The 23,789-nt window shown below is 38.9% G+C and overlaps 1 protein-coding gene across 1 annotated transcript in view; it reads right to left on the reverse strand.

The window, feature by feature from the left end:
* Positions 1 to 23,789, reverse strand: part of LOC131076466 (uncharacterized) — a 42,624-nt gene that overhangs the window by 11,671 nt on the left and 7,164 nt on the right. Inside the window, exon 2 of the mRNA XM_058013650.2 lies at positions 4,923 to 5,835. Within this exon, the coding sequence (XP_057869633.1) occupies positions 4,923 to 5,835 (913 nt within the window). The remainder of the gene's footprint in view (positions 1 to 4,922; positions 5,836 to 23,789) is intronic.

Here is a 23,789-nt window from a genome sequence, read left to right on the forward strand (position 1 = left end):
ATTGGTTGTGATGACCGAAGTGAAATTCATTTAGCTAAAAATCCTATGTATCATGTACAAACTAAGCATGTGGATGTACAATAGCATTTTGTTTGTAAGTTGACTACAAATGGACAGATAGAGTTGAAGAAAATTGACATTCAGGTGAACGTTGCAGATTTTGTTTCTTATTCCTAGTCGATTCCATGATGGTGTGATTCCTATTGATATTAATTAGGGAAGGGCGGATTCATATTGCCTTGGGCAACATTGGAATCCGCCCAAAAGGGGGCTGGCCCCTTTTCCCTCAAACGTGGCCCTATCCCTCACGCTACAACCTACACATCATCCAAACACTCAACGTGCTGTCCAATAGGGCCGACCCTATTAAATAAAGGCAATTAAGAGGAAATAATTAAAAGTTAATTATTTGGGAAGCCGACCTAGCTAAGGGGTTTTCACTCCATATAAATAAAGATTAAGATTCATTGTTATTTCAATCAAGTCAAGCAAGCTCCCTTATCCTATGCGAAAATCTTTATGCCTGCATAAAGTGCGAACTTCAGTCACCTTCAAGCACAGCAACCTCATCCACCATTAGGAGGTGCGAAATTCATCTTAGGGTATTGGCAACATTCAGTGTATGCATAGCAAACTGATTGGAGGTCTACCATTCATACATATCCAGCAAAGTACTTGAAGGACAGTCATTTATGTATACAAACCGAACTGATTGAAGGACTGTCATCTTAAGGTCATACACAGCAAATTCCTTAAAAGCCTACAATCTGAAGAAGGGAGCAGCAGTATCTATTCTTCATATGACAGCAAGTGAATGTTGAAGGCAGTCACCTCATACCTCTTGGACAGCAACATCTGAACCTGCAAATACATGAGATAAGTGTTGTAATGATTACATAACTATAATCCATAATCAGATCTAAGGATCTTTTCTGGCTGGGTTTTTCCTCCTAGGAGGTTTTCCCAGGGTAAGTGTGTCTTGCTCTCAATTTGTTCATTTCTATATTGTCATTTTCTTTCAGTTAAACAAACTAATTAGAAACTAAGTTTAAATTCTAAGTTAAGTCAATCTGAAAGTGTTAAAATTAACAATTCCCTTTTCTCTTGCAAGGTATTCAACAAGTGAGAGAATGTTGGGAATTAAGGTGTCTCAACCTTAGCAATTCCAAATTATGTATTTATTATTATTTTATGTTTTAACATGGTTATTTGGCATTAATGTAATTAAATAATTGTGCTCCAACATAAAGGGCATGGGTTTTATTAGTTGGCACTTTTGCCACATGTTGTGCCTTAAAATCAAGTGTTTTGTTGTCAAAAGGTGCCCATCAAGTGGTATAACATGGAAGGCCTAATTTTCGGGATGTTATGACGGATTCTATGACAACTGTAAAGGCTAAAAGTGGGGTGAATCATTTTGGACGAGAGAATCAGTTATTATGACACATGTAAGAGCATCCTTACATTTGTTATTAATAGTCTATAGCGCATGTAAGAGTATCTCCTATATTTGGGGGATTCTTATGACAGCTTGTAAGACAGTGCAAAGTCATGTAAGAGGCTAAGTTTGGCATGTAGGTGTCGTATGGATTTTTACCATGGTTTTTTCAAACCTTGTTTTGACCCATGGTAATGTTCTATGGTGGTAAATTGATCCCCCAAGGGTCTATATATTGAGGGGATGAGTTGGAGACAACATAAGTTGTTTTACAAGTACACAGATGTTGTCAAATTGAAGATTGAGGAAATGTTTTTGTATTGTAATCTCTTTGAAGAGTGATACAGATTTGCCTTCTTTTCTTGGTGGAGTTTTTTCCCGAAAGGGTTTCTCCACGTAATCATGGTGTTATGTGTTCAATTTTCTATGGTGTTATCTTCTTGTTGTTATAGCTAATTTTATTTCGATTATATATACACTATTAGATCTGATCTACAAATTGATTTGAAGCTTCTATTACTGTTGTCCACTTATTATTTTCTAACATTAACAACTTTTACAATCACCAATTTATTTCTACTACCTCCAGTTATCAAGTTGCAATACTTACCACATGACTTGAACTTGGAGCATGAGATACTCTTCCTCAAACCTGATTCATCCTCCTCTTTGGCCAAATTGAGAAATACTTTGCACATCATCAATTTTTCCCTCTTCTCTGAAGCTATGCTTTTTGCTTTGCTCTCCTCTTCAACCTGTGTGACGTGCACTCATTTCTCCACATAACCCTAGTTCCCTTGGCTTCCTCACATACTTTGCCTTGCATGTGGTCTTCCACTTGTCTCTTGTAATCTTAATCTAATAATCTGCTCTTGAGGTCAATTTTTGAAAGGCATCTAGCTCCACTCAAACAATCTAGGAGATCATCCATATACAATAACAAAAACCGGTATCTAATGATAATCTTGTCTATTGCCTTGGATTTTGTGCACAATTGTCATTCAACTCCCTTCTTTGGCACAAGTACTTTAAGGATTGTGCAAGAGATTGTGCTTTCTTCAATCAAACCTCGTTCCAACAACTCTTGTACTTGCTTGTTGAGCTCTACACTCATGTTTGGATTCATTCTATCTAATGCCTTATTTGACAAACTAGATCCTAGGATCATATCAAGACAATGAGAGATGCTCTACACTAGCAAAAATCCCTCTAATATATGACTTTTGTTGATGTCCAGAGTGCTCTAACCTCTAGCTCTTATGAGCCATGTGGCAAATTCCCCCTTTAAGTTAAATTGAGCACTAAATTAACAATATGCACTCCTCACCTCTTTGAGGAACTCCTTGCTGCTGAACATCACCTAACCTGCCATTCATGTGTTCATTGGCAACTCAAACTTCTAACAACCTTTTTGATCGAGAAGGTGTTATTTCTTTTGTTGTGGTTTGCGATTATATCATATTGACATGGCCTTCCCAGCAACGCATGCCATGTATCCATTGGGATCACAATAAACCATACTTCATCCACATATCCTCCAATGCCAAATGCAACCTTGCACTTCTTTGTTATAGTTATTTGTTATCCATTATGTAGCCAATAGACTTTGTATGGTGTAAAATGTCCAACAAATATTAACCCCAATTTCTAAGCCATTTATGTAGACACCAAGCTATCTGTGTTGCCTCCAATTATCAGCATCCAACACTTACTGTCAAACTTGAACTTGGGGCATTGGATGTACTCCAGCCATAAGTCATCCTCCTCTTTGGCCAATTCAAGCAGATATATTGCACACCATAAAGTTTTCTTCATTCTCTAGAGATCCTCTTTCTACTTAGATCTGTGCAACATTCACTCTTATCTTTGAACAAACCTACTCTCACTCAATTCCCAGATACTCATATGCCCAATGACCTACCCATCAACATCTATATCAAGTTTCTCTAAAGCCACCTCCTTTAAAACCTCCTCTTCCTTTGTGGCTTTAAGTCCAATCCTTTCAAGCTCTGCTCAAATAAAATTTCCACATCTTTCAACACATATGTCTAACTCCCAATGCCCTATTTGCCCTTTCTACATCTACCCTTTGTTCACGCATTATGTTGTCTATGAGACAACTTGTCTGCTCTAAGAGCTACATGCAAGGTCTCTAATACAAATTGTATATTAAGTAAACACATTTCATCTTGAATTGAAATGAGCAAACCATTAACATACTTGGAGAATCTCACCTCATCATCTATGTGACCAACCTGAATGTTGAGTATAAAATTCCTTTGTATATTCTTTTAAGAATGTCTCCTTTTGGCACAAATTTTGGAAGTTCTTGGTGCAGTTCTATGACATGAAATTACCATTTAGCTTCTTCACCATGCAGTTTGTCTATTTTAATCTGTTCACAGCACAAAATCCTACCACGATGTAGCATGTCCCTTCAACTTTGGGCTCACATACTTGACTATTTAGGGATTCTTTATTGATTCAAAATCAAATTATTTCTCCAAGACTGTTATCTAGTCTATCAATTCTTGTAGATTTAGGTTATGTGAGTAGATTGGGAGATTACACCTCGGTTTGCTTCCAACTTTCATTATGGCTCTTGCAAACCTTGCACAGGACCTTGGGATGCATGATAACTAGAAGCATCATAAGAGACCCTTGATAACATGCCTGAAAGACATATGCACCAACAACAACATTGAGTCCTATCCATTGTTAGAAAGTCTTAAAATGGAAAAGGCATTTGGAACACCTCTCTAATGACAGAGCAGATTCCAAACTTACTATTGATAGAATATCAACTCAAAAATATAACCACAGAAGTTGGAGAACTTAATAAGCCTCCTGAATAATAAAAAAGAATGCTTTGAAAAGCTAAGGTCTAAAACTTGCATACATCCCAAGGTCTGCCAGCTCTTGAGCGGATGCTTTAGATAAAATCAGAGCTCATCTTAACTATAAAAATAAGATTATAAGTGCAAAATTACAAACCAAATGGAAACCACAAGCAGGATAGATTGCAATAACAACAATGATGATATTGAACTCAAGTTTCAACAATAATAGCAGACCAGGAACAATTTCATTACAAAAATGGCCCATCTGTCCTTTTTACAATATAAATATTAAAAAACACAAGTATGATTTCTGTATTAACGCAGAATTCAAGATATAAAAGAGCTATCTAATTCTTCCCAATATCCATGTTTACTTTGACAAAAAATTGCCTAATGTCTTCAGTTAATTTCGACATTAAACTAGCCACGACTGGATTAAAATAAAATACAAAACAGAGAAAACACCACTTCTGATCCTCGTAACAGAAATAAATGATCATCTCATTAAAATTCAGCTGTTTATTGCAAGAAAATATGTCAAAAAAGAAAGATCTAAATCTAAAGCTTTCAAAAATATGAAGTTAAATGCACATTTCAAAACAAATAAAAAGAAAATCTAAATTTTCCGAAAATATAAAAGATACCTGAAGTTTCTCCAATGTTTTAGACAAGGAAGTGAAAATCCAGATAATGAAGAAAGCATCCAAAATTGCAACTGGAAGGACAAGAAACAATCTGGCTTTTCCTGGCATATCATTGATAGATCCAACATTCTCCACAAGGTCAAGTAACTCAGATGCCATGAAAAATGTTGCTCCAAGAAGGGCTACCTTTGAAGTAATACCTCCTAGTGTAGGCCTTACTACACCAAATCCCATTGAAACAACCAGAATAGTAACTCGAGATATAGTTCTCTTGACAGCACCAAATGTAATAGCCCAAACAGCAATTCCTGTGGATCTAACTCCAGTTGCATTAAAGTTTGCATATTCAAAGTACCACAGTGCCATTTCAAGCATACCCAAAGCAATGATAAATGTAATACAGTTCTGAAGCTGGAGAATCTCTCTCCAAAATCTGGCATACTGAAAAAACCAAACAAGCCCAAGAAGAACATATGCAAGCGACATGAAACCATAGAAAGTCATTAAGGGTGCCATCCTCCCTGGTAAATAACCTGTGGGATTTTTCCATATTGTTTTTCCGGTCATTATCAGCCCCTCAAGTTTTGGTTCACAAGATATAAAATACAAGTTATACATTCCTGTCTTGGTGATTGGCACAGTTACTGTTTCTAGAGTAGCCTCACTCTCATATTCCTGGAAGTGAACACCTTTCACGTAAGGCCATTTGGAATCCTCTTCAGAAGGACGGCGAATGACTTCACCCTCTTTGCACCCTTCTAGCTTTGCAAGATCTGGAGTGCAGCATATTGCCTTTTGACCACCATATGCTGAGCCACCAATTTTATCTCGCTGAGCTGTCTCAAAGATGAGAGCCTGCACATACCCAGTACCATTTGCACTTTCCCTTCTATGAAATCTGATATTATCAAACCTGCAAATGCAAATTTATGAATAAGTCTTCCGTAAGTGATCCACTTACAGCCTTAAGAGTACAAAATCAGTACCTCAATCTACGGGTAAAAGTAAAAACTATGTATGAGAGCAGCGTTGACCTACTTAATTCGAGATAGACAATACATTCAATCAGATAACAATATAGAGATTTCGACATAATCAATCAGATAACAAGAAAATTTCGATTACTTTATTTTATGAGCCAAACTTCAGTACTGAAAATGAAAATTTACCTAAAAACTGAAATATTATTTTAACAAATCAGAATAAAATCTATCTCAAAGGAAAAATAAAGACACGGAAAGTTGGAAAATTTGATATGATTACAACAAATAATCAAAACAATGTGAGTCAAGACAGCAAATCTTCTATCAAGTGCAAAATTGCATATTTTCATTCCAAATAATTATCTCATATTTTTGTCTTTCCAAGTTCAATATGTACAGGAAAGAAAACCACCTCATAAAAGAGCAAACATTTTCTTGAAGCAATCTAAAAAAAATTAACCTTTGCTTCAACAGGAAGAAATCTAAAAATAACTTTTCTTTGCTTGATAATACTAATTAAAAAAATCTTATACCAAATCTCTCAATAGCCTTTGAATGCTTTCATTTGTAGTAATTCCCAAAAATAAACAAAATATTGTCTCTTAACAATACAATTAGCTTCTATAAAATGGATAAAAAATCCAAAGGCGGGCAAGGCAAACTTAATGTGTACTCCACATCCTAAGAATATGTGGAAACTAAATTTTGATAGAGCTTCTAAAGGGAATCTTGGTGTTGCAAGTACCAGTTACTTGATCAGGATTAAGAGAGGGAAGTAGGTTTTGACTAATAATGAAGTGGCAGTGCTTGAACTAGTTAAAGGTATTAAAAAGGTGTTTTTCCTTAAACTCCACTCTCTAGCAGTGGAAGAGGGACTTGCTGATTGATACTAATGCAATGCTGTAGGGAATGATGCCTAGCTAAAAGATTGATTGCATTCTTAAAAGAAGCTAGACTTTTAGTGAGTAATTTTGAGAATTCAAGTTTCAGACATTGCTTTTGTAAGCTAAACAAGCCGATGGATTCTCTTGCTATTTTTTTGGGTAATGTGAACAACTTCTCCTCAATTAAAGATATTAGTTTTCCACAATCCATAATAGTTAGTTTGTGTGCAACACCTTCTTCCTCCTCTTTTTAAACCACCAAAGATCTGCAGCAGTCTATTTCTCTATTCCATGAGCTTTCCATCATCCTGATGATGGATCACAGAGTGTGATCCGAAACGTTGATGCAAAAAAAACACACAATCTAATCCAGAAGCAGTAAGAACTTGAACTTCTTCTCAATGTCAAGATCTTTCTTTAAGGGCAAATCCTATTGGGTTCTCTTCCAAATTAGAGGACTCACTAAATCCCCAGTGAATGCCCTTTGGTGGGGGAGAATGTTCTTTTCAATTCATTTGAAATCCTTTGCACCACTCCTTAGTAACAAAGGTGCCCAAATGCATTATAAAGAGCTGCAGTGAATGTCATTTTGCTCCTATAAGGTGAAATCAATAAGGTTGTTATTCCTTGCTAAGTTTTCAGGTTCTAGCTAACTAGTTTGGTGTGTACCCTTGTCATGGCTACTGGTAGTTGAAGACTTGTGGATAAAGGAGAAATGCCCTTTGAAGGTCCCTTCTTCTTGATGAGGCTTGGAAAAAATATTCGATAGTAAAAAAACCAGAATGGAACTATGTTCGCAAAATTCTAGAGGATAAGTGAGCCTTGTACCCAAGAGTGAAAAGGACAAACATGGGTTGGTCGATGCCTTCCCTGCTACATTGGCATCAAAACATTCAGATATAATTTTTTTTTTAGGTGGTTAACATTATTCTGCACTTTCATTTCTTCCTGACAGAGATGAATTGGGTGCTATGTGGGAAGCATTTCATGGTACCTATTGCTTGATACTAGGCAAGATAGCTATGGCTAGTGACAAGGCAAAGAAGGCTGCATTCCTAGGGCTTTGTTTAATAAAGTGATTGTTCTAGGAAGGAGCTTAGAATCCTTCCACAATCACTACTCTGCATTCATGAAATTTGACAAAACCTTTGAAGTGGTCATGAGTGAGGAGGGCTCTCAATTTTAGGGGAGTGATGTACCTTGCCCTAACTATTGAAATTGCCCCCCTCCTTGACTCCTCTAACTTCAAACCATCCAGAGCTTCACCTACCTCCCTTGTTAAATTTATGATCAGATTTATAACAATGCAGATATGAGACAATTCACACAAGTTTACAGCATATACCCTGGGAAAACCTTCCAACTTGAAGGTGAAAAACCCAACAACAAATGTCTTTTATTATATTCGACAAAATAGCAAGTTGTATTTACAAAATTGCTTCACTCCTTGAAGCTAGATGATTGGAAACAATCCACCATAGATGACATACGATCTGCAATGTGAATCGGACTTCCTTAGATAATCCACAAACTGCTGTAGATGATCTTTGATCTGCAGATAGGCACGAACTCCTGTGAGAATTCTACGATCTTCTGAGTGTGTATTCGAATGCCAAGGGGAAGATAATTGATCTCCCTTTATACCCGTGCAAGGTGACTCTTCATGAGGAGTCGGCTCCCTTAGGAATAAGACATCTCTTCGTTTAGGGCAATGTAACCTTTCATTAAGGGTGGCGGACTTTGCCAAAAGTTGGCCCCCTTTATAAGTATATTTATTTTGCAAACAAATAAAGAATCGCACCACTTGGATAATTATTGATAGACTACAAATATGTAAGGCCGAAGGCCAGTTACATATTTGGTGGAATCATCCCTCAAGGAGTCTCCCGCAGATACATACGACAACACTCCCTCTTAGCTAGGGAGGACTCCTTGCTCATAGCTGTGTCATGGAATGACATCCACCATGGCTACTCCTAGAGGGTGGAACAAAATTCATCACAGAGGCACTCAACATGATGACATCCATCATGGCTACACCGATGAATGGAAATGAATATGAACACAAGTGCCCATCACGGAGTCACTCAACGTGATGTCATCTCATCATGACGGTCACCATGGCTACTCCCAGAGGGCGATCAAACACAAGTGATGTTGTCATGGAGTCTCTCAACATGGCATCCACCTTGGCTACTCCCAGAGGGTGGAACAAGGGCTTTCACCTCAAACTTATCTGTCACAGAGAAGAATGCATTAACAAGGGCTTGCACCTCAAACTTCTCTCTCACAGAGAAGAATGCATTAAAGTACATCTCAAGAAATCACTGATGCTGAGACTCCCTCTCAGCAAGGGCTTCATTCTCCACAACTCCAAGCTTATCTCGAAAATGCACAAACTTCACTTTGGCAAGAAGCTTGGTTTGAATATCGGTCGTCTGGTCATCAATGCTAATGTACCTCAATTGAATAGCATTCCTTTGCACCATATCTCTAATATAGTGATATTTGATCTCTACATGCTTTGTTCTATCATGAAACACAAGATTGACAGAAAGTTTCACACAGCTTTGATTATCACAATGAATAACTGTAGGCTCCAACGATTGTCCAAACAATCTTGCAAGGAGCTTCTGAAACCACACTGCTTCACGAGCTGCCACACATGCTGCAATGTATTCCGCCTCTACGATGCTCAATGCCACTGAAGACTGCTTCCTGCTACACCAAGAAATCATAGTAGATCCCAAACTGAAGCAACAACCAGAGGTGTTGTTCCGATCAGTAACACTCCCTACCCAGTCAAAATCAAAATAGCCTTGCAGATTCAAGTCCACACTGGAATAATATTTCAAGCCATATCCAACTGTGCCACGCAAGTATCTCAAGATATGCTTGGCTGCAACTAGATGTATTTGCCTTGGTTCACACATGAATTGACTAAGTGCACTCATTGCATAGCAAATATCCGGTTGAGTGTTAACTAGATACATCAAAGATACAATCAACTATCTGTACATAGTAGGATCCACAAGATCTGAACTAGCTGCAAATTCACTCAATTTCTTCAAGTTAGTTTCCATCGGTGTAGACATAGACTTGCAATCTAACATTCCAAATCACTTTAAGATGTCAATGGTGTTTTTTCCTTGACTCGGGATGATCTCATTAGGCCTCTGCCACACTTCCAATCCTAAGAAAAAATGCTTAAGTCCTAGGTCCTTCATCTCAAATTCTGAAGTCAACTCCTTGCATCTAAAGATGAGATGTTCTTCTCCGGTAAGAAATAAGTCATCAACATAGAGAACAAAGATTAAAGCTTCACCATTGACTACCTTGAAGTAAATATTTGGATCAGCATCATTCTTGCAGAGCCCCAAACTCACCAAGTATCAGTCAATCATTTCATACCATGCACGAGGAGCCTACTTAAGACCATATAATGCTTTCTTTAATTTGCATACATGAGACTCTTTCCCATGAATCACGAAGCCTTCAGGTTGCTCAATGTAGACCTCTTCTTCAATTACACCATTGAGAAAAGTTGTCTTCACATCCATCTGATGTAGCTTCCATCCCTTAGCTGTTGCAATGGCAATGATGGTCCTGATGAAAATATAGCGAGCAATTGGAGCAAATGTTTCTTCATGGTCTATTCCTTCTTTCTGAGAGAAACCACGTGCCACAAATCTAGCCTTGTACTTCTCAATGCTTCCATCAGCTGCATGCTTAATCTTGAATAGCCACTTGGAAGATACAACTGACTTTCTTTCGAGTCTAGGTATAATATCCCAAACATCATTCTTAATAATGGATTGATATTCTTCATCCATGGCATCTTTCCATACTTGCTGATTTGAGGCATCCTCAACACTGGAAGGTTCAGTCTCAATAAAATTACACAACAATGCAACATAGCTAGAGAATCTCTGTGGTCTTCTACTTTCTTTGAATGTGCCTCTAGGAGTCGCGAACTTTTCTGCCTCCTGCATAGTGTTCCTTGCCCAAAGAGGTCTCTTTCGATTCACAATAATATCTCTAGGCCCATCAGTAGGATCCAAGGGTTCAATTGGATCATTAGTTTCTACCGGTTCGGTAAACTCCCTTTGAATCTCAGGAGTATGACTATGTCCATGTCTTGAGGAGTCTCTTGATCTTCATCATCTATCTCCATGCATGAACCTTTAGATTTTCTGAATGCAACATCTTCTTCAAAGGTGACATCTTTGCTAACCTCTATATGCTTTTGACCTGGAATGTAGATTTTGTAGGCTTTAGAAGATTCACTGTAGCTCACAAATATCCCTTTTTTGCTAGAAGGATCCAGCTTAGTTCTTTTATCTTTAGGTACATGAACATACACTGGACAGCCAAAGATTCTCAAGTGACTGACGTCAGGCTTCACACCTGTAAAGGCTTTTTCTGGAATCATATTCTGCAGTATCCGATGAGGACTTCTATTCTGAACATATATTGTTGTCCTGAATGCTTCGGCCCAAAGAAATGTTTAAAGGTCTTGATCATGGATCGTGGCTTTTGCAGCTTCAACAATGGATCTGTTCTTTCTTTCTGCAACCCCATTTTGTTGTGGGTTGTAATGGACACAAAACTCCCTCTTAATTCCTGCCTCAATACAAAAATCACGAAAGCTACCAGAGGTGTATTCACCTCCATTATCAAACCTTAAAACTTTAATTCTTTTCTCAGACAAGTTTTCTACTTGGGCCTTAAACTCTTTAAATCTACCTAGGACTTCATCAGATTCTTTAGTCCTCAAGAAATAAATCCAAGTTTTCCTAGAGAAATCATCTATGAAAATTACATAATACAAAAATCCACTTAGGGATGCCATAGACATTGGACCACATAAATCAGAATGTACAAGATCTAATATTTCTTTTGACCTACTTTCACTGCTATGTGTTGATGTTTTTGTAGCTAGGTCGAATTCCTTCTAGGACCGACCTAGCATATGGGTGACTAATTGGCCTATCAACCTTAGTCACATTAATATGCAAAAATCAATATGTAACTTGTATTTTGGTCTGGCCCTAAATGGGCGATGTAACTTGTGAATTGAACCGGCCCTGTAATGGGCGATGAAACTTGTAATGTGCAAATGTAACTTGTAAGTGTGAATAGGGCTGACCCTATATTAAACATGTAACTTGTAAATGCTTATAGGGCTGACCCTAGAATGGGCGCCAAGCATATTATTGTTATTATTTGCAAGGCCGACCTGAGGTATACAGTGAGGTCAAGTCACATATATATGCAAGGTTCATTCATGCATCAAGACAAACATCAAGTCAGGGAATTACATCCTCCTTCAGCAGCAAATTTATCCAAGACAACGAATTGCATTACCAAGATCAGCGAACTTATCCAAGGGCAGTGAACTCATCTCCCAGGTCAGCAAATTTGTGCTTGAACAACGAACCTCATTCATGGTCTGCTACAGGTCACCTTAATCAATGAATTGTCCTCTCTGATTAAGGCATCATTCTCAGTCAAGGATAATTGCAGATAAGTTTGTTATAACTCAGATTTTCATGGTGTTGTTCATACTACTATGTGCCCTAGTGTAAAGTTATATTCTGCTATTCATATTCAAGTGCTGAAGCAAAATTGTAAAGACACGGTCTGATTATTGCCTAATACAAGTTGAGATTTTGTTGTTGGGTTTTTCACCTCCAAGAGGAAGGTTCTTGTGTTCTGTGTGTTCTTTGTGTTATTTTTTGTTATTGCTATCAGTCTGATCTAAAAACAACATGGTATCAGAGCGGGTTTGAATCGATCGTGATCAGATTGTCTGAAGCTCTTCCTCCTACTTCATCTTTAATGAGCAATTTCCAACAGTGACAATGGTGTACAATTTGAAGGTTGAAGACAGACTTGATTGAGCTTCGAATTTCACTTCATGAAAGCTCAAAATCCTTGTTACTCTTGACGAAAATGATCTTCTTCAGTTTATAGAAGGAAAAGATCAGCCTGAGCCTGAAGATCAAGAAGAGAAACTCCAATTCAAGAAGAATGTTGTCAAAGCAAAGAAGATCTTGATTGACTCCATGAAGGATCATCTTGTACCTATCATTTCCAAGATGTCTTCAGCCAGAGATATGTTCAGAACCTTGGAAGGCATGTATGAGATCAACAACACCAGCAGAGCTCTCGCCTTAAGGCAACAATTTCACAATGTAAAAATGGATAAAGATGAATCAGTCATCTCATTCTTTATAAAGATTACTGATTTGAGAAATCAATTGAGCACTATTGGGGACAATATTGCTGGCAGAGATCTTGTTATGATGGCACTTAATGGTCTCCCTCAAACTTGGGAACCCTTCATTCAAAGCATCAATGGGAGATCCAAGTTACCCAAGTTTGATCGCCTTCGAGCTGATTGTATTCAAGAAGAGTCAAGGTTGGTAACAAGAGGAATTGGGCGTAACCATTATGGTGTGGAAAATCAAGTCCTTGCTACTCATACTTCTATGGAAAGAGGCAAAAGAAGAAAGAGGGATAGAGACAGAGAACCACAATCTGTTTCAGAACCAAAAAAGAAGGATTTATCTCACATTCAATGTTTTAGGTGTGACAAGTATGGCTACATTGCTCGAGATTGCAAATTCAGGTCTACTCATCTAGCTTCTTTTGAGAAAATTGACATAGGGACACCTCAAGAGGAGCCAAGGTTTAATGTCAATTCAAAAGGGTTCTTATTCTAAAAGGAGGAAATAACATTTCAGCTTCAATGGGAGCCTGACATTTCAAGTTCAAAGGGAGCCTCGTCGTCTTGAAGATTTGGTTAATGCATTCTTCTTTGCGAGAGAAGTTTGAGGTGCAATCCCTTGTTAATACATTCTTCTCTGCGAGAGAAGTTTGAGGTGCAAGCCTTTGATAATGAATTCTTCTCTGCGAGAGAAGTTTGAGGTGCAAGCCCTTGTAACGCATTCTTCTCTGCGAGAGAAGTTTGAGGTGCAAGCCCTTGTTAACGCATTCTTCTCTGCGAGAGAAGTTTGAGGTGCAAGCCCTTGTAAGTGCATTCTTCTCTGCGAGAGAAGTTTGAGGTGCAAGCCCTTGTTAGTGCATTCTTCTTTGTGAGAGAATTTTGAGGTGCAAGCCCTTGTTCCACCCTCTGCGAGTAAGTATGGTGGATCCACCCTCTGGGAGTAGCCATGGTGGATGTCATGTGAGAGACTCCATGACTTAGAATTTGTGTTTATTCACCCTCTGGGAGCAGCTATGGTGGACGTCATGATGAGATGACGACATCACGTTGAGGATTATGTGATGGGCACTTGTGTTCATTTGTTTTTTGTTTTTTCATGGGTGTAGTCATGATGGACCCACCCTTTGGGAGTAGCCATGGTGGATGTCACTATGTGACTCAGATATTGAGGACTCCTCCCTAGCTAAGAAGGAGTGTTGATGTTTTTGTAGCTAGGTCGGATTCCTTCTAGGGCCGACCTAGCATATGGGTAACTAATTGACCTATCGGCCTTAGTCACATTAATGTGCAAAAATCAATATGTAACTTGTATTTTGGTCTGGCCCTAAATGGGCGATGTAACTTGTGAATTGAGACGGCCCTATAATGGGTGATGAAACTTGTAATGTGCAAATGTAACTTGTAAGTGTGAATAGGGCTGACCCTATATTAAACATGTAACTTGTAAAGGCTTCTAGGGGTGACCGTAGAATGGGCGCCAAGCGTATTATTGTTATTATTTGCAAGGCCAACTTGAGGTATACAATGAGGACAAGGCACATATATAAGAAAAGGTTCATTCATGCATCAAGACACGCATCAAGTCAAGGAATTACATCCTCCTTAAGCAGCAAATTTATCCAAGATAGCAAATACATCTCTAAGATAGCGAATTGCATTATCAAGATCAACAAACTTATCCATGTTGAGACATGGACCAGCTAGGGCTCGAACCTAGGACCTTCCATACGCTGCTGGAGTGCTCTACCACTGAGCTACTGGCCCCTCTTGGACCAGTCCATCATCGGTTCGGGTGTGGCTTATTTCCAGCACCAACAATCCAAGGGCAGCGAACTCATCTCCCAGGTCAGCGAATTTGTGCTTGAACAATGAACCTAATTCATGGTCTGCTACAGGTCTCCTTAATCAGCGAATTGTCCTCTCTGATTAGGGCATCATTCTCAGTCAAGGATAATTGCAGATAAGTTTGTTATAACTCAAATTTTCATGGTGTTGTTCATACTATTGTGTGCCCTAGTGTAAAGTTATATTCTGTTGTTCATATTGCTTCAAGTGTTGAAGCAAAATTGTAAAGACACAGTCTGATTATTGCCTAATACAAGTTGAGATTTTGTTGTTGGGTTTTTCACCTCCAAGAGGGAGGTTTTCCCAAGGTACTCTTGTGTTCTATGTGTTCTTTGTGTTATTTCTGGTTATTGCTATCAGTCTGATCTAAAAACAACACTATGAAATGGACTCTTTAGAATTTTTATCCATAGCACAACCTTTACAAGTACCATCACGTACATGACTAAGTTTAGGAATACCTTTAACCATCTTTTCCAATGATGGAAGAGCCCTGTAATGTAGCCAATTCTTCTATGAACAGGAAGAGTCATTTAGAAGAGCTTGAACTGGATGAATGGAAAGCTTGTACAAACTCTCATGTCGATTCCCGATCACACGAGTAGTCTTGACGTTGGAGTTCTTTGGCCATGCAAGAACTCTCCCTTCTGAAAATGCTACTTGATAACCTTTGTCCTCCAAGGCTGAAATAGATACAAGATTCCTCTTGATTCCTGGCACGAACAAGACATCACTTAGATGAAGGGGAATGCCAGATTCTAGATGGAGAGAAGTGGCACCAAATCCTTTCATGGAATAGCATGCATCATCTCCAATGATCACTTGAAGTTTAGTCTCCATTTCCACCAAATCTGAAAGATGTTCTCGATAGCTTGTGATGTGACGAGAAGCTCCACTATCAATCAACCAGGTGTCACTATCCATGGGAACATTACTTGATAAGGCGGATATGAGGAGGAATCCAATAGAATTGTCTCCAGCTTCCTTTTGAGTTGAGACTTCATTAATGTTTGCCACTTGTTGCTTTGGCCTTGTTAAACAATCTATTGCATAGTGACCAAACTTGTCACATCTAAAGCACTGAATGTGGGAGAGATCTTTCTTCTTCTTCTTTGAATCAGGTGCAGAATCTGATCTTTGATCTCTATTCCTCTTGAAGTTGCCTTTTCTCCAATTTCTTTTGTTCTTCTTAGTAGATTGAGTGGCTAGAACATGAATGTCTTCATTTTGAGAGCCTTTGCCATTTCCCCTTGCAGCCAACCTAGATTCTTCTTGGATGCAATTAGCACGAAGACGATCAAACTTGGGCAACTTGGATCTCCCACTGATACTTTGAATAAATGGCTCTCAAGAATGAGGAAGGCCATTAAGTGCCAACATGACAAAATCTTTATCCACAACTTGATCTCCAATGGCGCTTAGTTGATCCCTCAGCTCTGAGATCTTCATGAAGAATGATATGACTATTTCTCCTTTCGCCATCTTGACTTGATGAAGTTGTTGCCTCAATGCAAGAGCCCTACTTGTGTTGTTGATCTCATATAGACTTTCCAAGGTTTTGAACATGTCTCTTGCAATTGTCATCTTGGAAATGAGAAGCACTAAGTGATCCTTCACGGAGTCAATCAAGATCTTCTTCGCTTTTATGGCATTCTTCTTGAATTGAAGTTTCTCCGCTTGATCTTTTGGCTCTAGAAAAATCTTTTTCTTCCACAAACTGAAGAAGATCATTTTCTTCAAGTGCAATAAGAACTCTAAACTTCCACGAAGTGAAGTTTGAAGCACCTTTAAGTCTATCTTAGACCTTGAGACCGTTCACCATTTTTTCGAGGCTTTGATATTGCTCCTTGAAGGTGGGAGATGAAAGAGAAGTTCGCTTCTATGAGGAAATCTGATCACGATCTTCTCAAACCCGCTCTGATACCATGTTAAACTTATAATCAGATTTAGAACAATGCAGATATGAGACAATTCACACAAGTTTACACAGCATATACCTTGGGAAAACCTTCCAACTTGAAGGCGAAAAACCCAGCAACAAATGTCTTTTATTATATTCGACAAAATAGCAAGTTGTATTTACAAAATTGCTTCACTCCTTGAATCTAGATAATTGGAAACAATCCACCATAGATGATATACGATCTGCAATGTGAATCGGACTTCCTTTGATAATCCACGAACTGTTGTAGATGATCTTCGATCTGCAGATAGGTGCGAACTCCTGTGAGAATTCTATGATCTGTTGAGTGTGTATTTGAATGCCAAGGGGAAGATAATTGATCTCCCTTTATACCCGTGCAAGGTGACTCTTCATGAGGAGTCGGCTCCCTTAGGAATAAGACATCTCTTCATTTAGGGCAATGTAACCTTAAGGGTGGCGGACTTTGCCCAAAGTCAGCCCCCTTAGAAGTATATTTATTTTGCAAACAAATAAAGAATTGTACCACTTGGATAATTATCGATAGACTCTAAATATGTAAGGCCGAAGGCCAGTTACATATTTGGTGGAATCGTCCCTCAACGAGACTCCCGCAGATACATACGGCAACATCCCCAATAGCGTAGGGGGGATATTCATGTTTAGGCTCTGCTCATGGATACATACAAATCCCAAGGATGAGCCTAGAGGTTGTTAGGGAGGACATGCTAAAACAGAATCATCACTAAGTTGTATTCCTTGCTTTTCTAGAGGGGACACTGTGAAATTTTGCCAAGATCAAGGGCTCAGTGAAAAATACAATAGAGAGACAAAATAGATGATAGAAATAAATTGTATCCTATCAAGATGAAAATACTAATCAACTGGATCATCAAGCGTTACATACAATGAATATGAGCCTGCTTATATAGGCAAGGCTATATGGATATGTAAGCACACAAACATAACATGTGGCTCAATAAGAAACAAGGGTACGTAGGAAATAGGTGTGGGTAGGTAGGAGAAACAATATAATATTCCACATGAGGTGGATCACCCACCGAAGGTGGAATTATCACTCCACGATAAGTGGATATGATAGAGTAGTAACAAGATCAGCACCATAAAAGGTGGAAATTCTCCTACACACACTATCCCAATGTGGCACAAACACCCAAGTGTCTCATATCCAAACTACTATGAAATGCATTTCCTAAGTAAACTTAAGTAAGGTGTAATAATATCCAAGATGAATAATTATTTACACCAACACCCCCCCTTAAGTGCAACTTAGGGGAATGCACTTAAGTCTACAATGCAACTAAGCAATGCAAGATGGGTCCCAGCTACTAGGCCATGTTAGGTACTGTTGACGTGTATTTTGTACACTATCAAACACAGAATAAAATACCCAAGGGTACCTTATCCTCTCTTGAATAAAGCCTCTGATTGCTGAAGATATCGCGAAAAAGGATCAATCAGGATGACTTCAAGGTTCTTGTATGTAGGGTCTCTACGTGTGGATAAGCTCTCTGTGGTATGATGTGATTTGCTGGAATCACAAGGGAACTTACACTTGATGCCTGAACTTCTGATTTGCTTTGAATATTGCTGGACACAGGATTTTACTAGCTTTGACTTGAAAAAAAAAAGGAAAAAAGATGAGGGCGAGGAAAGGATCTAATCCTAACACTAAGAATGTAGGAGCAATGATTGATCTTTGATGAAATTCTAACTAAGTCTTGTTTTGACATCCCAGGACCATCTCCACAAGGTTAGTGCGATCTTTGAAGGAAAGCTTTATGATGTTCAAATCATCACTGCAGGCATAGACACCATCAGGTTGATGCATATCAATAAAGAAGCGACAATTGAAGTTAAGCTTGAGCTGAATGATTCCAGTTGACTACACAAGGCAAGTCTGCAATCAACAAACTGCTAGTAGTATGGATATACGAATTTCACCATCAGTCAAGCACATTTCTTCCACTCATCTAATAACATGAAATCAAATATGAGAAGTATAAAGACCATGCAAATTGTCGAATCGACCCATAAATTTCACCATTTTTTCAATGAAGTTACAAGTCTCTTACAACAACATCTTGGCAACAATCTTTGCCTTCTCTCTCTACTCTACTCTAATTGCTATTCTATCAACTAGCTAATCACCTTCTAACTACTCTCTATCTATCTTCTAACTGCTTCCAACTATATTCTAACTCTAACTATCACCTTTACAAAATGAAATGTCAGGGCTTATATAGTGCCCTCAATACAATTCGATGGCTTAGATCAATTCGAGATCAATGGCCAAGATTCAACAATGAAAACCCTAATTAGGGTTTGTTACAACCATTACATAACATTTAATGCTTGACCAATGATAAAATTGTATTGCTTGGACACATGTCCTTTCTAGAAAATTCCACCAATGGATAGCTGGGGTAGGTACATTGGAGTTTGTGCCACCTTCCATGAGTTAGGTACATTGAATCTGGAAATGCTGAGGTGGACCACACTGACTGGAGAAGTGATGACTAGGATGCCACCTCGTCTGACACTTGTAACTTGGTAGATATTCAACTTGATGTTGTTGAGAAGCTAGCTTTAATTAATTCATCTGGAACTATCTGCTTCTTCAACGAACCCTTTGCTCTGACTTCTTGTGTCCTTGATTTGCAGGATGATGATGTACCTCGCCTTGGAATGCTGGATTGGAAGAGGTCGCCCTTATCTTGATGATGCTAGATCGAAGAAGGTCGCCCTTGTCCTTGCTTGATCGTCCTTCATGAGACCGTCCTTGATCTGGCTTGATTTTCCTTGAGAAGAGTCTTTCGACTTGTAGATCTTTCGAGCTTGGGAGTTGCCATCTTGATACCTACACAACATTTCAAAATTAGTAATATATCTTGAAATCTAAAAATTAAACTTTAAAAGGAAGATTCAAGATTTTAATTAGGAAACTTCATGATAAATCTTGAGTTATCATTTCCTAATTTAGGATTTTCAAAGCAAAATTTAAATCTTCAAAAATGGTGCCAAGGTGATTACGCCATACCTCCACTTGAGAATTAATTCTAGAACAAGATGCAAAAATAAGGTGAATTCGCTAGGTAAAATGTAGATCAAGACTGCCTTTAGCAAAATGCGCCCCCTTTAGCTTGGAAAAGAACTCCACCTTCCACTAGCTTCTTCAAGATCTGGAAATTCGCCTTCAAATGTCTTCAAAATCTGGAAATTATCCTCCAATCTAGCAAGAAATACGTCTTCTCCAATAGCCTTCAAGATGAATTTCGCCTTCCTTAGTCTCCACATTTTGTAGAAATTTGCTCCACTCCAGCTAAATTTCGCACTTCTTCTTTGCCCTTCCAAATCGTATTTGAAATGATGAGTGAATGATGGATTAAAATCGCTCAACACACCTCTCTTATATAGGCGCTCACCATTTCATTATCCATAGGCCGACTTGGTAAAATAGAACCAAAAATAAACAAAATTAATAAAAGAAGAGGCCGACTTTATAAAAACATTAAATAATACCCCAAGCGCCCCAATTTTATTTTTAAATTAATAATAATTAATTCTAAATGCCTTCATAATTAAAATTTTGATTTTTTAAAGGCATAAATTAATTATTAAATGTTTTGCGCACTTATTAAATGTCAATTTAATTTCAAAAATATTTCAAGGTTTTATTGAATTTGGCATTTAATGCAATTTGAAGGATATTGGCGCCCAAGCATGGGAAAATAATAGATATCAACAAGATCGCTCTGGTCCCTTGGAGAGGGACAGGAGCGCCTATACCTTTTGGACCTCACACTCCTTTTTTTTTACGTCCAAGACCTCATTTTTGACGTCCAAGATGGCATTTTTACTTAGAATTTCGAGTTCAATTTATTCGATCTTTGAAATGGGTGCACTTTAAAGCATTTTCGCCCTGGTCCCTTGGTGAGGGACAGGAGCGATTTCATCTTTTGTCCTTGGTCTTTGTCCTTTAGATCGCCAAATCAAGTTTGGAGGTAAGCAATGACCTTCATTCATCTCTTCTATGCATGTTCAACCCGCTTCTTCAAGGCAAAAACGTGCTTTCCCAAGATTTTCGCCCTGGTCCTTGAGTGAAGGACAGGAGCGCCATTTAGTTGATTGTGCAAATTCTTGATCTCATCGCCCTTGAATTACCTTTAAGGCACAAAACATGCTTTCTCCATTTTATCTTAAGTCGTGAAAATGAGAAATGGTATTTCAATCGTTAGGCTATTAGGCATATTGAACATTTCGCTCTGGTCCCTTGGAGAGGGACAGGAGCGCCCTAGCCAATTTTCATCGATTTGGTGGTCTTTGCAATCTCGTACCCTCTTGAAGCACTTTTAAATATCATTTTGACCTTGTGTCTTGACTTGGACTCGTCCAAATTTGGAGGGGAAGACTTGACAATGTATATTTCACCCTGGTCAATTTTCATCGATTTGGTGGTCTTTGCAATCTCGTACCCTCTTGAAGCACTTTTAAATATCATTTTGACCTTGTGTCTTGACTTGGACTCGTCCAAATTTGGAGGGGAAGACTTGACGATGTATATTTCGCCCTGGTCCCTTAGAGAGGGACAGGAGCGATTTTGCATTTATAAGCTCACTTGTGTTTTGCTAGCCTTCGAAATTATCTTCAACGGATCGATCACGCCCCTTTTCATTCATTTCAAACATAAAACTTGCCTTCCTTTTGCCAAAAACTTGTCTTGAGGGAAAATCGCTCTGGTCCCTTGGAGAGGGATAGGAGTGCCCTGGCCTTTATGAGCTCATTTATGCCTTGTTAATTTTCAAAACTATCTTCAATGGGTTGATTACGTCCTCCTTCATGCCTTTGATGTCTCAATTTGTCCAAACAAGGTCAGGAATGACTCCACTAAGCTTTTTCGCTCTGGACCCTTGGTGAGGGACATGAGCGATTCGCCTTGGACCCTTGGAGAGGGACAGGAGCGCTTTTCGCTCTGTATCCTCAGTGAAGGATAGGAGCGCTTTTCGCTCTGGATCCTCAGTGAAGGACAGGAGCGAAATTTGACTTTTTGAACTCTCCATCAGGATAATTTTTATGGAATATAACATTTAAGTATAAGTTTCTTATACTTTAAGTTATATTCCATATATACTTTTAGGATGTTTGAGAGTGGTTTCAGACCTCTAGGAGTTATATTGCAAAATCTAGTTTTTTGAGGTTTTTCAGTTTCCAGACTTAGTCAAATTTCAGGATCAGGACATTCCAGACTTAGCCAAATTTCAGGATCAAGACTTTCAGACTTAGCCAAATTTCAGGATTAGGACTTCAGACTTAGCCAAATTTCAGGATTAGGACTTCACTCCAGCAGGACTTGCTATCCTATTGATCTCCCCGACAGTACTCAAAATGCAAAGGCTAACTAACAAAACCCTAAAAGACCTAGAAAAAAAACCCTAAAAAGCAAAAAAACATGGGTCCCCATTTGCAATGGGGCGATGTGTGAAAACGTCACAACAGGTACCCATGTACAAATGCAAATGCATACAAACCAATGCAATGAAATCTCTCACAAAGCGGGGAAAGAGAGAAAAACCCAATGGGAAAAAACCCTCCCCCAAAAGAGAGATGAAAACTATACAAGAGAACTCTCATAGAAGTATGTGAGGAACAAAACCCCATGTGAGGAAAAAGCCCCCCCCATGTGAGAGAAGAAGAGAAGCTAGGTACACCCCCCCCCCTCAATGTGGAATCTACACCAATGATAGAAGCTCGATGATGTATGAAGAAACTGCTCCACGAACGTCGAACAACATTCCTCCCCTTAGGAAGAAACAAAACCAAAGGTGTATCCATAAAGTCTCCCCAATCATGAAGGGAAGATGTAGGAAAAATACTCATGATGAAAGGAATCTCTGAAAACTGCTCGAGTGTCCCCGTGTCGATGCTGAAAGTTACCCCCTCCAAAGGTGGTAAACTGCGCCACACTGCTGAAAAAGGCACTCCAAGATCTAGTGGAGATGAATGTAGAACAATGTCCAAAGACTCACGTCTCCTCAAAAGATAAAGAGACCTCCTCCAACTGCTGGACAAAAGTATCCACAATCATGTCAACCTCTAAAGATTGATCATGTAGAGAATGCACAAGAGGGTCAGAGTGATCCCTCGCAACAATCGAAGAAGGATCATCTTCATCAAAGAGAAGATGAATGTCATCAATGATGTCTCCCAAATCTGCAATGTAGGACTCCACAAACAAACCTGCAATGTCTGTCAAGTAGGCATCCCATGAAACTGAAGCTGGAAGACATGAAATATCTGCTGCACTGAATCACAAGAAGGCAAAACTGTCGCACTAGCTGCATCATCAGGTGCAATAGGTGGTGTGATATCAAGAGAAGGAGATGAAATGCAAGGCTCAAGAACGAGGTCACATGTGAGAATCCCCAAGTTCAAGTGCCCAATGTCCTCCTCAAAATCGGAATCATCAACATAGGAAGAATCAACCTCATCAATAGGACCAAAACGTGAAAAAGAGTACAACCGAGATGCATGATCAACCACCCCAATCGCAATGATGGCTCCACTCTCCAAGTCTCTAATGATAACTGAATCAGGTGTGAACTCCACAGTTTTCCTAGTTGCCCCATGTGTGATTTGATAGATGGAAAGAAGATTGTTTGTCAAATGGGGTACACACAACACATCATTGAAGGAGTTATCCCCAATGGCAATAGATCCTTTCCCAATCACATCCATGTATGTATGATTGCCCATCAAAATCTGCGGCATGTGGCAAAGCCCAAATGTAGAAAACATAGACTGCGAAGATGTCATATGATGAGAAGCCCCTGAATCTAGAAGCCATCTCCCTAAATCATGACTTGTAGTAGCACAAAGAGCTTGTCCCTTTCCTTTATCTGTCCCAAAAGAGTGATCCTTTCCTTTATCCTTATCCTTGGAAGAAGAAGCCGATGTAGACATTCTGGAAGGTAGGTTGATTTT

The sequence above is a fragment of the Cryptomeria japonica genome, chromosome 5 (assembly GCF_030272615.1).
Source record: "Cryptomeria japonica chromosome 5, Sugi_1.0, whole genome shotgun sequence".
Classification (NCBI taxonomy): Eukaryota; Viridiplantae; Streptophyta; class Pinopsida; order Cupressales; family Cupressaceae; genus Cryptomeria; species Cryptomeria japonica.